Below are 16,769 nucleotides of genomic sequence, written 5' to 3' on the forward strand. Positions count from 1 at the left end.
TCTTTGTTGGTTATCTTATGTAAGGAGCATCATCACGAAGCTAAAGGTTTAGCAGACTGAGTTCAAGTTTATCACCCTTGGAAAGCGGAAGGAGGTAGGCAAAGTTTATTGATGTATTTAATGTGAAATATTGAGTTTATGGTGGATAATTGTTTATTGATTCAAAAGATGTAAATATGATTTGTATTGTTTGCTGAAGCACGACACCACGTCATTGTATTTTGTTTTGTTGTTTTGTTTATTTATTAGTTTTCACTGTGTCAAACGTGAAGGATTAGGAGGAGGAGAAGAATAAAAGAACACCCGTAAAAACCCTCTGCGTTTGCGAGTAATTCCAAGTGGGCTGCTACAGTGAAAACTCCCCCAACGACGATCAGCGAAAGCCCCAGCTGCAATGGATCCCTGCAGAGAAGTTGACGCCATCCGGTTCTAGATTCATCTGCCGACCTGCTACAAGCCAGACGACTTCGCTCTTCTCATGATGCTCAGGCAAGATTAAAACGACAATATACTAATGGTACAACTACAGAAGGTAAAGGAAGAGACATTGAGTGTGAAGGAGCCAAAGAGACTTTATCCACATAAGTTCACAATGCAACTAAAGTGTCTTGAACATATTCTGAGGTCAAATAAATTGAAAAAGTGAACTGATATTGACGATATTTCATGGTGTTTGTCAAACGTGTCAATGGAATAATAATTCATGTTTATGAAAGGGTCTATATATCTTCATGGTCTGTGAATGCATGACATATTGTTCCTCTGTGGTGAAGATAGCTACACCTTATAAGTAAAGATTTAGGCATAGTAGACAGTTGAACTAAAACAGTTGCAAGGCAAGAAAAATGTCACTCCCAACGGAAAAAATAGACAATCCTGTGGACACCCCACTCGAGTCTAGCTCACGTCAGAGAAAACGAACAGAGAAAGGTCAAGAAATGCATCATGAAAATGCCAAAAAACGTGAAAAAACATTTCACAAGGCTTATAACTCTTGGAAAGTTACAGCAAGGGAGGCAAGGACAAAACTAAAAACCCTGTGCTTCTTAGAAGACCTAAATGACTTACAGAAAGATATTGAAACAAGGCATGAAACCGTAAAACAGCAATATGAACCAATTCTACGTAACAGCGACACTACACCTGAGATTGTGAACAAAATGGACGCCTGTGGTACACTAACAAAGGAAATCTGTGAACTTGTAAGCAACCGCATAGAAACCATTGATAAAGAATATAATAATCAACTTGAAAAGGAAAGAGTTAGAGAAATTTTAAACAAAAGGGAATATGGGTCTGTCTTTGGTCACACCAAAACTGAAACCACAAGCCCATCAGAGCAATTAAGCAATCACTCTGGCTCAAGCAGTACTCACAGCAGCATAGTTAATGCAAAGGCAGAGCTCACTGTTAAAATGGAGCAATCCAAGGCCATCGAAGAAATTCAAGCAGAGCAAGCACATGTCCACAATTTAGAAAGTGAATGGAAACTTAAAGAAGCAAAACTGTTGTCAGAAATGAAACAAAGAGAGGTGGAAATGCAACAACAGTTGGAACAAGAGAGAGCAAAGCTGCAGCAGTTACAAGCAGAAAAGGAGGTTGCTATAGCAGCAGCCCCTGTCAGAGCCTATGAAAGTTTTGAGGACCATAATGAAGGAATTGACACTCAAATTGGTTCTGCTTGCTACAGAAGACAGAAAAAAGAAGCTCCTTTAAATCCAGATATCGCATCATTCCAACCTAGCCAAGCAGCTTCTGCAAGAACACTGAACCAAGAGTCTGCCAATCTAGCACAAGCAATTGCTAGTTCATTGAGTATGAATCGCTTGCCAGTCCCTGAACCCACCACATTCAGTGGCGACCCTTTAAGATTCACAGATTGGAAGATGTCATTCATTACTCTTATTGACAAAAAGCCCCTACCAGTGAGTGAGAAGATGTTTTATCTCAAAAATTATCTTGCCGGAGAGGCGCGCAAAGCTGTCTTTTATCGAGATTCAGAGAACGCATACAACGGAGCGTGGAAAGTTCTACAGGACTTGGAAATCCGTTCATCATATAAAAGGCTTTCCGTTATAAGCTCATGAAATGGCCAAAGATCAGCACAAATGACCCACTAGCACTACGAGAGTTTTCTGATTTCCTCCGAAGCTGCACTGAAGCAATTCCACACGTTCAAGGACTGGCTATCCTTAATGATTGTGAGGAAAACCACAAATTGCTCAAAAAACTGCCAGAATGGATTATGAGAAAGTGGAGTAGAGTTGTCGTAGATGAACTCGACACATCAGGCAGCTATCCAGATTTTGCACATTTCACAGAGTTCTTGAGTAGAGAAGCAAGGAAAGCCTGTAACCCTGTCGCTTCTCCACTGATGATAAATTTTAAAACTAAAGATGATAGAATCCCAAAGAGAGCTAAGGCCTTCAACACAAACACACAAACAAAGAGTTTCCCCCAAGAAAGACAAGAAGCATTCAGCAGCAAACCAAAATGGCCTTGCTTTGTCTGTAAAAATTAAACTCATGGCATCACAAGGTGTCCCACTTTCACAGCTATGGTCGTTTACCCACTAGCCCTGTGCGGCTAGTGCCAGCCTTTCACGGTACGGGACAGCTCGGTTGAAAGGTATTTCCATAAGCCTGACTAGTACCTGAGCGTGGGCGGAGTCACGGTTGCAAGGCGAACCAAAGGTTTTTTTGTGCCTCCCGTGTCCCGGAAACCATAGGATTCACTTTTTGTATTAACCGTGGTTTTGTTTTGTTTTGTGCGAGACATTTTCGTAGGTCTTAGAATGATTTTGTTTCATACTGTTGACTTGTATCAAAACACTTTCCTAGAAGAGAAAACGTAGACGCTGAAACGATCACCTGAGTCTCACAGTCGTTTATTATTAGACAAGAATATCCGCACAACTTAAGTCCACACAAAGCACAAAACAGCAACAACTCTATTCGACCGGCGTTAACAAGCGAGCAGCGTTTAAAAATTGCTATAGGGAGTGAAACTTAGGAAACTTGCGAGCCAGAATCGCCACTTTCGCTGCCAGCGAACGCAACACAAGCAGAGCACGGAGTTAGCGGTGGTGGCTAGCGGTTTATCGACACGATTCAACGGCTCTACTTTGCAAATAGCCTTCAAACTAAAGTTGCTTGATGTTACAAAACACATTTACAGTCCTCAAGCATGTTTTCAAATAGCGTTGTGGCCGACTATTCTCTCGTCGTCCACCAGGGGGCCGAGTCGAGCCCGTCTCACTCCCGTAGGCACCGCGGCGGTGTTTCATCGCATCCGAATTAGGCTGAACAAACCTCCAACATTTTCTCTGTTCGTTCCACTCCGACTGTTGTAGTCCTTGGTGCGTCGGTAGTCGCTCGGCATTTTTATTTTTTTGTTTCTCCGGACACTGTTTCGCTGTACAGCGAAACAGTGCGAAACCAGGAAGGCTTTTCATTGCGTGTCGCTCCGTCCACCCAGCTCTCTATGAGCTTTTTCTTCCGCCACAGAGAACAGAAACGTCTGCATTTCTACGTTCGCCCGTGGTACAGTTTCATAATCTTTTCAGTTTTTAAGACGTGAAACTGTAAAAATCCACACGCGGGGCATTTAAAAAATGGCGGTTTTGGTCTTTCATGAGAGACTGCCTTTGGCTTTCGTCAAAACTTTTACCCAATCAGTGCCCTGCACGTTGCTACGTCACCCATACGGTGTCAGCTCTGCTCGCGTCGAACCCCAAGGAGGCAGGTACCAAAATCGTAACCCCTGGGACCGTGCTGGGGCTCGTGGAAATGCCTGAATACCGACCCGTACCGTACCGAGATGTTACCTAGAGCGCCTGTGGGTAAACGCCCTAATACAGTAACTCTCACACACTCTCACTACTCTTGCCAAATACCTGCATTTCTTATTTTATCTACATATTCAACTCCATTGTTATTGTATGAGTGAAGTGAATGAATGGTTATTTGCACAACAAAATAACTTGATAGAAAACAGAGGGAATGTTGATGATAAAAAGTTCATTTTCTTTATTGGATGTTACAAAAGTGCTTTGCCAGAAAAGATCTTTGCACAGCAGAACAGTGAAAGTATTGTTTAAAAAGTAATGTTCAGGATTTGATGCCACAAAGAGTGATTTGCTAAAGTTGTTTATTTGAACAACATAAATGATTTCATAAATGAAGAGAAAAGTGAACTGAATGTGAAATGAATGTTAATGATAAAAAAAGAATGTTGGTTTTGATGTCACAAAAAGTGTCAAAGGTCAAACATTATTTGCACAGCAGAAATGCGTAAAGCTGGTGAGAGGAATGTTCATCTTTTATGTTGTTTCAGTCAATTTGAAAAAAAATATATAATATATAATATTTTGCCACGATTTTGTCTGGGGGGGCATGAAAACTTTCCTTCCTCCAAGGTGGGGGGTGACAGAGAAAAGTTTGAGAACCACTGGTCTAAAGGCACAGTGTGTAAAATCCTGCCATCCAGTGCTCAGATTTCAGATTGCAGCGCTCATTCACTCACCCTCTCTCCCTCCCTCTTTGTTTCTGTAGTGTCAGATTCTGAAGTCGACATTTCACTTTGATGTTCAGAGTGATGACACCCTGGAAAAACTCTCCATCATTATAAACTCTCCATCATTTATTCTCTATTAAGGTTGAGGAGCTGCAGTTTGCCAGAGCTCAGCTGTGATTGGCTGCTCTCAGCTCTGAAGTCCAACCCCTCCCACCTCAGAGAGCTGGACCTGGGTTGGAATCAGCTGAAGGAATCATCAGTGAAGCCACTGATGGATCTTGTCCACAGCAGAGACTATCAACTGGAGAGTGTGAGGTCAGTACTGGTTTGGAAGCAGTGGATGATGGTTCCAGCACCAAAGCCAGTTGATCCCACAGCAGAGGTCCAGTGTTCCCAGTCACAGTGTGAGAGGAGGATGGTGACGTCCAGCTGCTCCTCATTCATCCAACATCTGCTGCCAAACTGCTTCTTCTCTCAGTTCACCACCCAATTATTGATCAGTTCATCTTCATCAGGCCTCAGTATCAGTCCTACACTCCATGGTCACATGACCTTCTGATGTTCCACACTTGACATGTGACTGAGAGTCTGCTTCTTCTCACCAGTCACTCCATCATCTCCATCAACAGTCAACGTCTCTGTGATGATGCGTTCAAGGACCGTGAGTCCTGACTCCTGCTGTCTCTTCTTCTCTCGACAGCTGGAGGTGAGGGAGGATGAGGAGGAGAGTGAAGAGGAGAGCTCCATCTAGTGGTGGCTGACAGAACTACAACCAGTGGAGCCAAACAGCAAGCTGCACACACACACAGTGTGTGGGCGTGTCACGATCTTTGACCCCAGTGGAGCCTGGTGGCTGGCGGACTGCTTCTCCCTACAAGCTGCTGTGGTTACTGGGAGAGACGTCCCAGAAGCCACTGGTGGAGCTGAATCCTCAGTGGAAGAAGCAGGACTTGGAGATGGAGGCCGGAGCAGATGGTTCTCAGCATGAAGCCTCCTTTTCACTTTGGATCAAAGGTTCTGGTTGTGTGCCACCACTTTTAATGTTGCTCCTGAGCTCATTGGTTGTTCCTGGTTGGTTGAAGAATTTTCTGAATAAAGTTTTTGACAAATGTATTCCTTGTGTTGTTTTTACTGCCTTCAGTCTCCAGCAGGCCTCCTCGGTCAAAAGAACCGAATAAATCCACTAAACGTCGACCGTCCAATCACAGTTCAGCATGAGACGGAGTGGTAGAAAGCGAAATCTCATCATGTCTGAAACAACTGGAAAAAACCCAACAGACTCTGAACACAGTGTGTTGTGTTTTTGCTGGGACAGAATCAGTCTCTGTGGCCAGTGGCATGTGAGACTGGATCAGTCACGTGAAGAAGGTTCATTAACACACAGTGCATCTGAAAATATAGATGAGGAAATAAATGGATTTCAACAGACAATGTCAACTTCCTGCTCCGTCACTTCCTGTCATCTTTCACCAGACCACAGAGACTCTTTCCACTCACTGATACAATACACACATAGAAAATATACACAACATAGAATGATGATTTTTTTTTTCCCCCTAATGTCCAAAAAAAACCCAAACTTGAATTTGCTGGGATTTCCAAGCAAAATCCAAAGAAGAAGCATTTATTAATCCCACATTGGGGAAATTTGCAGTTTGTCTTTTTTTTCTGGGACATTTTTTTCCTCAAAGTCCTTGAATGAGGCTGAAACTGAGGTCAATGAGTGTCCTGTCATGGTTGAGACAGAGTGGAAGGATGCAAACCAAGACTTCCAAAGGACCAGTGAACCATCAGAAGGTTTGAAGAGCGGCCAGGTAGCTCACTGCATCATAGGAAGAGCTTTGAATGTCAAGGTTGCTGGTTCAAGACCCGGCACAGGCACACTGGTGTTTTGAATTCAAGAGGAGCAATTTGTCATCACAATTGAACAAAGAATTTTAAATACTTTAATAAAAGTTATTAAAAGGTCCTGTGGTAGCTTAGCACAAGATGGCGCTACTCTAAGCAAAATCTCAACATGTCTGAAAACCAGAAAAAACACATATAACAAATATAACCTCCTGTGTGACAGCGCGTCACACAGGAGGCGAGAGCACAGCCGGCCAGCCAGCCACGCCGCTCCCGGGCCCGTGCTGGTAAGTTTCGCTATTTGCCGGACCTAAACCCACTCTGATCTAAGACAACAAAACGCAGCGGACTCCTCTTTGGCGCGTGTAAGTTTTCCACTGCGGCCCACAGCCATAAACACCAGTAAAAGAGCTACGAGCTCCGCCGTTTTGCACTACACTGTTGCTGCCGGAGTTTCTTTTCTGGTTTCCAGATTGTCCCGCCTGCCCCCCGCATGGCTCCACTTACCTCCCCACACGAGTGTGACAGCTGTATCCACAAATCGCAGAAGATCGCGGAGCTGGAGCAGCGTATCTCCAACCTCTACTGGATCAGGGATGAAGAGATGAGGCTGGATTCTGTTGTTAGCCTGGGTCCTCCTGGTCCCGATTCAGTCGGACTCGCGGATCTGGATTCAACCATCCCGATGCTCGGTCCCGGTTCCATGGACACAGATCCCAGGCTCACTGGCTCAGCTCCGGCTGAGGGATCGGCCCTAGCTCCCCAGCTCCGCGCCGACGAACCGCCTGCCGCAACGACACCTGGGCTAGCGTCTTCAATTCCACCACTTAATTCCATCCGGGAGGATACGTGGCTGGTGCAGGGGGCTAAGCCTAAATGGCTGAGCGGCAGTGCGAGGGCAGCTTTCACTTTTAGCCCCAATCCGAGGCTCCGAGCTAACAGCTCCACTCCCAACCAACAGCCCTGGTCCACAGTGCTGGGAGGGCGGCGGACGCGATCCAGTCCGTTACCTGCTCCGCCTTGTGAGCTTCAGATGGACAACAAATATGACCTCTTGAGTGTTGAGGACTTCCCTCCCCTCCAAAATGACCATCTCGCCTCCTCTCTGACTGGTCCACTGCCAGCGGCCCGGGCTGTTGGGTCGTCTGCGCTGGAACCTCCAGTCAGGTCTGCAACCTCCACCTCTCGGCGCAGGTTGGTGAAGGAGGCTGCTCTCAGGGCGCGACGACGTTCTGGTGGCGCTCTGGGTCTTGTAGAGTCGTGCGGGACCCCAGTCTCCGCCGATGATGTGACACTGTGGCACCAGCGCTCGGCCCCTCGTCCTCAGCCACTGTTTGCCCCAACCACCGCCATCATTGGTAGCTCCATAATTAGAAACGTCCGTTTCTTCAATGCCACCACTCATTGTTTTCCAGGAGCCACCGTCAATGACATTAAAAACAAACTCCCGGACTTGTTGCAGTCGTTCCCACACTCCATTAAACGTTTGGTCCTGCACGTTGGAGCCAATGATGTGCGTCGTCGGGAATCCGAGCTGCTAAAGTGTCACTTTAACGATCTGTTTGTGGCCCTGAAGAATTGCGGGATGTCAATCTTCATCAGCGGTCCTCTCCCGACACTTGGCCTCGGAGCAGAGCGGTTCAGTCGACTCCTGCAACTTCATTCCTGGCTCCGCGCCGCCTGCACCACCATTGGTTTTAACTTCATTGACAATTTTAATTTATTCTGGAATCGCCCGTCGTTTTACCGTCATGATGGACTTCACCCAAACAAATTAGGTAGCCGCACGTTAACCTCAAACATCCACTACACCATACAATCAGCGTCTCTCACACCTGTGTGACTGTCTTCGCGTCACACCCCCTGCTCAGTGCCGACCACTTCCTCTACGGAGCACCCTGTGGACATTGCCTCCTGCAGCGCCTCCCACAGGGCACGCTTCCCTAGTGCTGATAGGACTGAGCTTGCTACTGCTGTTCCACCAACACCTGCTCCCATACCTGTAATAATGAATCATCGACCATATAAACGCAACAAACACATAACCCACAACCGCACAACCCACGCTACAGGCAGACTTTCCCCCGAGACATACAGACAATTTGGTTTTAACAGAAGCAATCTTTTATATCCACGCATTTTATCTCCCCGTGGTCACACGCGCACGTCTGGCACGACCATTAACCTGGCCGTGCTGAACGTGCGCTCCCTTTTAAACAAATCTTTTATCATAAATGAATTGATTTTAGATAATAAGTTAGATGGTATGCTTTTAACAGAGACATGGCTTGGCACAGAGGCTCCAGCTGTCCTCACCGAGGCTTGCCCACCAAATTTTAGCTTTTTATTTTCTATCAGGGGATGTAAGAGAGGAGGTGGAACTGCATCAATTTTTAAAAACAATTTAATGTCAAAGGAAGTTTCTTTTAACAGTTACTCATCATTTGAGTACCATGCTTTTGTTTTTAGCAGTCCACCAATTATTTGCATTAATGTATACAGACCCCTGCATTACTCAACTGCTTTTATCAGTGAGCTCTCCGACCTTTTATCAATCACACTGACAACTTATGATAGAATTTTAATAACTGGCGATTTTAACTTGCACATCGACAACAACTCTGACCCACTGTCAAGAGAGTTTTTACACCTTTTAAACTGCATGAATTTTAACCAGCACGTCACACGGCCTACTCACAACAGGGGACACACCCTGGACCTAGTCATAACCTATGGCTTGTCCACTGGTGTGTCCTCTGTTGTTGATCTGGCCGTGTCCGACCATTATTGTGTGTATTTTAACATCGCCAGTTTTAACCAACAGGAAGCCCCGGTGAGAACAGTGAGGAAACGCTGCCTTACCTCTGAGGTGGCTGCAAATTTTATTGAGGTTTTAAAATGCACTCCTGCTGAAATTTTACCTGCACCCTGTGATTTTATTGTTGAAAATTTTAATAGCAAACTTAAATCCACATTAGACTCTGTGGCTCCACTTTTAACAAAAACTGTTAAACCAAAGCAGCTTTTATCCCCGTGGAGACATAAACCAGAGATTTTAAAATCAAAAAGACAATGCAGGAGTGCAGAGAGAAGGTGGAGAAAAAGCAAATTCACCGTTCATTATGAAGTTCTTCGTGAACAACTAAAATATCACAATAATACAATCAAACAGGCAAGAATCTCCCATTTTTCAAAACTTATCATAGAAATCAAAAATAATTCAAAGTATCTTTTCTCCACCTTCAACCTTTTAACTAATAATAATCTTAGAAAATACCCAGAGATGCCGTCTGACGCTCTCTGCGAGAACTTTGCAGGCCACTTCAGAGGTAAAATCGATGGCATCAGGTCCAGTCTTTTAGCACATCAAAATGTATCTTTTAATACATCTGGACTGTCATTTTTATCCAAGGAAACACTGGAGAGTTTTGCCCTGGTTGATGCAAGGACACTTGGTCGAGTTTTCTCCCAGGTAAACCCAACAACCTGCCTTTTAGATCCAATTCCCACATCACTTTTAAAGACATTTTATGGATTCTTTGAGGAACAGATTTTATACATCGTAAATTACTCTCTTCAGATGGGTGTCTTCCCTGCTGCCTTTAAAACGGCGGTGGTGAGGCCCCTTCTGAAGAAGAGCAATTTAGACCAAACTATTCTTGACAATTACAGACCTGTATCCAACTTGCCATTTTTAAGTAAGATTTTAGAAAAAATTGCTTTTAACCAATTAAATTATTTTTTAAGTACAAACAACATCTTAGAGAAATATCAGTCTGGATTTAGGATGAACCACAGCACCGAGACAGCCCTCGTAAAGATTTTAAATGATATGAGGTGTAATGCGGACTCAAATAAACTCACAGTCCTGGTGCTACTGGATCTAAGCGCTGCCTTCGATACAGTAGATCACCACATTTTATTAAACAGACTCAGAAACCTGGTGGGCCTCTCTGGTGCTGTTCTTAACTGGTTTTGTTCTTACCTCACAGATCGCTATTTCTTCGTAAGTTTGGATGCGTGTTCCTCCGGAAAACATAAAATTAAGTGTGGGGTTCCCCAAGGGTCAATTTTAGGTCCAGTACTTTTTAATCTTTACATGCTTCCCCTTGGGGATGTCATCAGGAGACACAGCGTCACCTTCCACTCTTATGCTGATGATACACAGCTTTACATTGCTGTGTCTCCTGATGACACAGGGCCTATTGATACCCTTTTAAAATGTATTTTAGATATTAAGTCATGGATGGCAGCGAACTTCCTACAGCTCAACCTGGACAAAACAGAGGTTTTAGTTATTGGTCCTGAAGGCAAGAGAGAGAAACTTTTACCAAAACTTCATCATTTTAAACCAACACAATCTGTAAAGAACCTGGGCGTCATTTTTGAGTCTGAGCTTAGTTTTATTGCGCATATTAAAAACGTCACAAGGACGGGTTTTTATCATCTTAAGAACATAGCTAGAGTCCGCCCGTTTCTCTCCCAGGCAGACACAGAGGTGCTGATGCATGCTTTTATTTCTTGTCGGATAGACTGCTGCAATGCCCTGCTCTCTGGTCTACCGAAAAAAAACTATCTGTAACTTACAGGTACTTCAGAACTCAGCCGCTCGTGTGCTTACTAGGACCAGGGGGCGGGATCACATTACTCCAGTTTTAAAATCACTGCATTGGCTCCCTGTGCGATTCAGGATCGACTTTAAAGTGCTTTTATTAGTTTTCAAGTGTCTTAACGGTCTTGGACCATCTTATTTATCAGATATGCTTTTATCTTATCAGCCCTCGCAGATCTTGAGGTCCTCTGGAACCGGCCTATTAATTGTTCCAAGTGTTCGGACCAGAACCCATGGAGAGGCTGCGTTCAGCCACTACGGTCCGAAACTTTGGAACAGCCTGCCAGAGGGAATCAGGACTGCAGAGACTGTTGATGTTTTTAAGGGGAGGCTTAAGACTCACTTTTTTAGTTTGGCTTTTAAGTGATTTATTTAATTTGTATTTTACTTGTCTTGCTTTTTAGCTTTAAAGCTTTTAGGATTATTGAATATTTTATCTTATTTTTATCTTTACTATCTTATTTCCTGTATATCTTTTTACTTTTTACAATCTTATAGTTTTTTAATTTAGTTTAGTTTATATTATTTATTTTATTTTTTATTTATTTTGATTATTGTTACTATTATTATTCTTTTAACTTCCTTTTCCTGTATTGTTTTTAGCTCCAGTGTTTCCTTGTAGGGGGCATGCTCACTGGGAGGGGTCTCATCGTTCTAGGGACCCTCTCGGTATGGATGATCCCCGTGGGTGGCTGTTTCCTACTACAGGTCTCTCAGTGCCTTGCCATTTCAATTTTTATTGTGCTGATTGACTGACATTTTTTATGTATTTACTTACTTATTTTTAAACTGTTCTCTGGGATGTTTTGTGTGTGTTTGTATGTGCGCGTGTGTGTGTGTGTGGGGTGGGGTGGGGGGGGGGGGGGGGGGTGGTAACCTGTATGTGATTTGGGAGGACATGGGTGGATGGTATTTGCTCTATTTTTCTTTTATCTTCACTAATATTTGATTTTAATTTCTGTTAAGCACCTTGAGTTGCAAGCCTTTGTATGAAAGGTGCTATATAAATAAAATTTGATTGATTGATTGATTGATTGCTGAATGTTTTAAAAAGCTTCTGGCGCGTGGTGGTGGGGTTTAAAGCGGGTGCACTGGGCTTGGACATTAGCGCAGCCGGAGGAAGAACCCTGGTTGCGGGTGCCCGTTCATCGGCAGGTGGTGCTGTGTGTGCGTGATGGTTGTGCGTTCACCGCTTGGCTGTTAAAGCCTGGAAACTTTCTCTGCCTTTTGGACTCATACGGTGCAGCTGGAAGAAAAAAAAAAAAAATCATCATTCTGAAGGCGTAGCGGTGCGCCACCTAATAAAAGCTCTAAAATTATTAATTAATACGTTTCTGTTGAATTTTATTTTATGTGCTACATAGATTTCCTTGTGCGCTGAGAATGTGCAAGTAGTGCGCGATTGCGCAAGCAAGCAGCTTAGAGGGAACATTGGTAATGATGCAACAATGTAAATACACTGTGAGTCAGTAAAGTACCCGTTCTCTACTTGTTCTGTAAAATAGTGGTGTGTGTGTGTGTGTGTGTGTGTGTGTGTGTGTGTGTGTGTGTGTGTGCGTGTGCCAGATAAATATCAGCTGTTTCCCACATTGACTGATGTGCTTTTGAAACTTTGATCTTGTCTTCATGGTGTTGACTTTCTAAATGTCTGTGGTGAATACATGGAGATCTTGACAGACGAGAAATCTACCAACAAGCAGAGACTTTATCTGGATTGTCTTGTTGCTTTATTGCTTCAATTCAACAGTTGATCATTGACTTGACATTGTTATGCAGTATAGACTGATGGTATTGTAGCGCCCTCTAGACAACTAGCCCTTCTATGAAGTGCGCTCCCCAAGTTCTCTATAAACCTATTGATCTATGGTTAATTAACTCAAATGAGTGATAAGTTGTATTACACTATTTATGAACCGTTAGTTTCTTTTTCCAGAATTTACAGTACTCTTTTTGTTAGTTTGTTTTCTTACTCTCTCTAGAGCACTCTTAAAAGGAAACTTAAACACTCTCAAAACATCTAAATAAGTATAAACAGCAGACTTATGATGCGGGAAGAAAGAATGGAAAAACCACCAGTAAGTAATAATTATTTACTTTTGTAATAATTACGGAACCTAAACAAATATAAAATACAAAAAGACAATAGACCAACAATTCAATAATATTCAGATAGGTCTTCAATACCTTTAAACCTTAGATCAGTAAACAAAACAGTAAACAGTTTCTCCACCAATTCCAACACTCAATCTCTATGCTTTAGAGAGAGATGAGATGAGATAGAATAAAATAAAATGGGTACCCTTTAACCAGTAACTCGTTGCAGGCCTGATTCGGTGCTTGTGAGCGTTGTAGCCTCAAACTGTAATGGCTGCTTCGCGCGTGGCGCAAAAAAAAAAACCCCACCACAGACTCACGGCACGAATGGCGTAGTCCTTGTCGTTCACGATGCAGCGGGTGGCTGGCGTCGGCTGTAAACGAGTCCTCCGTCCTCCCCGGTAACGTCTGGGCTGGCCCTCACCGCGGGTCTTCTCAGGCTGGTCCGTTTCGCAGTAGTCTGGCAAGTTCCACCGAGTCGAGCGCTGTGTGAGCAGCTCACGAGTGAAACCACCAGGTGGCTAGAATGAGCTAGCCTAGCCTCTAGCTGTGCAGGATAACTTTTGTCCAAAGTCTCTCCGTTTGAACCAAACACTTGGCTGCGCTGATGGAAGTTGTTCCGAGACTCACTGTCCGTTTGTCTCCACGTCCGTTCCTCAACCAGTCTCTTTTCACAGTTTGTTCTGTCCGTCACCACGCTCCGCCATCACACCTCTCCTCTCTCCTCGTGCTCTCCACCCTCGTGCTCTCCACCCTCGTGCTCTCACCTGCTCCTCTTCCTCATCCGGTCGACCTTTCACACTCATCACTGATTGGATATCCTCAAACACAACAAACTCAACGTAACACATATTTTCACATTTAAACATTACTTTTCCACTCCTTTTAAAACACAAAATAAACATTTCTCATAAAAGAAATACCAAAACAAAATAAAAACAAACAAATAAGTAAAATGAGTGCTTTTATTCAATAATCTATTTATTTATTTATTTTTCTTCCGGACTATGACTTATGTATTTCTTTATATTTTTAACTGGGTTACATCCCCCCCTTACTAACCGTCTAGATGTCCTCATCCGACATAAACATATTAATAATTACACCACTATAACTATGAACTGTGTCCTACCCTACTATAGGCACTAAGATGAACTACTGTGTACCTAGTTTGATGATGATACCTCGATGAACTATTGTGATTGGTTGCTCACTGGCCTTGCCAGGTTCGTCATAAGTAAGTCTCAGCACTGGTTTGACTTGTCTCTTTTCAGTTGTTCTAGGTCTCAGCTCTCTGTCTGATTTTGTTCTAAAGCTTGGTTTGGCTTTTGTTTTTTTTTCTCTACTTCTGCTAACCTCCAGCTCTGATTCAAAGTCAGAGACCTCTGCCTCTGTCCCAACATGATCTCCTGACTCCTGCCCATCTGTTTCGCCCTCATGATCAGAGCATTGGGGACTGACGTCCCTGACCATTTCTTCATCTGAGCTTGCACACTCTCTTTTCCCGATGGTAACTCTTCTTTTCAACAGAGAATCTAAATAGTCTCTATAAGATCGACAGGGTCTATCACTCTCTACCTCAGACGACGACTCTGTTCCTCCACTGATGTGTTCTTTTAGTTTTGTCCTCTGTGTCCTATTTCTTGTGTTTGATGCTCGTGTTTTAGGCCTAATAGGCACTTCTTCACTAGTCTGCCCCTTTGGTATCCTCACTGATGGCCCTATAGGTAAGAGATGGTCACGATGGATGGTCTTTACACCCCCTTTTCCTCCCTCAGGTTTCACCCGGAACACAGGTAAGTTTGGCAGCTTACTCACAACCACATAAGGTGTAGACCCCCATCGGCTTTCAAGCTTGTGTTTTCCCTTTAGACCCAAGTTTCTCATGAGGATTCGATCTCCCTCTTGTATATTTTGCAAACTGACTTTCTGATCATACGCTCTTTTGTTGCGCAGGTGAGTCTTCTCTGCAGACTGACTAGCTAACTGGTAAGCTCTTTGCAGGTCACGCTTCAATTATCCACATACTGGTAATGACTCTTTTCCTCACTTTCATCACCTGATGCTCTAAAACATAAGTCTACGGGGAGTCTCGCCTCCCTACCAAACATCAGGTAATAGGGAGAATACCCTGTGGCATCATTTTTTGTACTGTTATACGCATGTACTGATGAAGCAACATGCTGACTCCAAGATCGTTTATTTTCTTGACCCAAGGTGGCTAGCATGGACAGCAAGGTACGATTAAACCTTTCGGGCTGTGGGTCCCCTTGGGGGTGATACGGAGTTGTTCTGGATTTCCGTATGCCCAAGGTCGTCAAGAGCTCTTTTATTAGCCTGGATTCAAAATCTCTACCTTGGTCAGAATGAATCCTTGCCGGCAATCCATAGTGCACGAAATACTTCTCAACCAAGATTTTTGCTACCGTCAATGCTTTCTGATTTTTCGCCGGAAAAGCTTGAGCATATCTAGTAAAGTGGTCGGTCACAACCAACACATTACCAATGCCTCTGGAATCGGGCTCCAACGACAGGAAGTCAATACAGACTAAATCCATTGGACCACTACTGACAATGTGATGCAAAGGAGCAGCTTTCTTGCAAGGAGTCTTTCTTGTTACACACATTCCACAATTTCGGACATAGTCCTCCACATCACTGGTCATTCTGGGCCAGTAAAACCTTGCTCGGAGGAGGTCAGTGACTCTCTCGACTCCAAGATGGCCCATGTCATCATGTAAAGCATGCAAAACCTTTCCACGAAATGCACCGGGCAACACCAACTGTATTGTCTCAACATTGGATTTCTTGCCAATGCGCCACAGAAGTCCATCTCTCATCTCCAATCTGCCTGCTTCTCTTTTGAACAACATCACATCAGGACTTATGTCTTTGATGCTTGGCCAATCGCCATGTGTCACAGCCCTGATCACCTTCTCAAGCACGTCATCCTTTCTCTGGGCTTTGATCAAGTCATCCTTTGAGAACTGCTCCAGAGAACCTAGGTGTAACTGAGATGGAAAGGCATACACATCAGGGATACATGCTGGGGATGCACCTAACTGTTCCACATATCTCTGGCACTCACCTGAACTGTCTCTAACCTGCACATGTTGACATATAGACTTTACAGCTGTTGGAGACACATTCATCCAATCGCCACCATCATCATGGTCAGCGATGTTGCGGGACAACAAGTCGGCATCTATATTGGCTTTCCCCGGCCTATACTGCACATCAAAGTCATAGGTGGCCAATGCTGCCAGCCACCGATGGCCAGTAGCGTTGAGTTTAGCCGTAGTGAGCACGTAAGTCAAGGGGTTATTGTCGGTGCGCACCGTGAACTTGGCCCCATAGAGGTAGTCGTGAAATTTATCGACGATGGCCCACTTAAGCGCAAGGAACTCCAACTGATGTACTGGGTATCTCTGTTCAGGTGAGCTCAACTTTCTGCTTGCGAAGGCCACTGGTCTTAACCCCTCAGAATACTCCTGGTACAGCACAGCACCTACCCCTTTAAAGCTTGCATCTGTATGCAGAACATACGACTTCGATGGATCAGCAAACGCCAACACTGGTGCGTTTACCAGACACTGAATGATGCTCTGGAATGCATCAGTACAAGACTGATCCCACCTGTCGTTGAACGGTTCTGACTCCTTCAAGTAAGTTTTGTTTTTGTCCAAGACTTGTTTCCTCC

At 44.1% G+C, this 16,769-nt stretch overlaps 1 protein-coding gene across 1 annotated transcript in view; it reads left to right on the forward strand.

The window, feature by feature from the left end:
- Nucleotides 1–5,693, forward strand: part of LOC142889833 (NACHT, LRR and PYD domains-containing protein 12-like) — an 82,420-nt gene extending 76,727 nt beyond the window's left edge. Inside the window, exons 3-4 of the mRNA XM_076028489.1 lie at nucleotides 4,657–4,992; nucleotides 5,657–5,693. Coding sequence (XP_075884604.1) covers nucleotides 4,657–4,992; nucleotides 5,657–5,693 — 373 coding nt within the window. The remainder of the gene's footprint in view (nucleotides 1–4,656; nucleotides 4,993–5,656) is intronic.
- Nucleotides 5,694–16,769: the final 11,076 nt, after the last annotated feature.

Source organism: Nelusetta ayraudi, unplaced genomic scaffold (genome assembly GCF_046127955.1).
Source record: "Nelusetta ayraudi isolate G7.1 ecotype Tasmania unplaced genomic scaffold, CSIRO-AGI_Nayr_v1 ptg000024l, whole genome shotgun sequence".
In the NCBI taxonomy this organism is placed as follows: domain Eukaryota; kingdom Metazoa; phylum Chordata; class Actinopteri; order Tetraodontiformes; family Monacanthidae; genus Nelusetta; species Nelusetta ayraudi.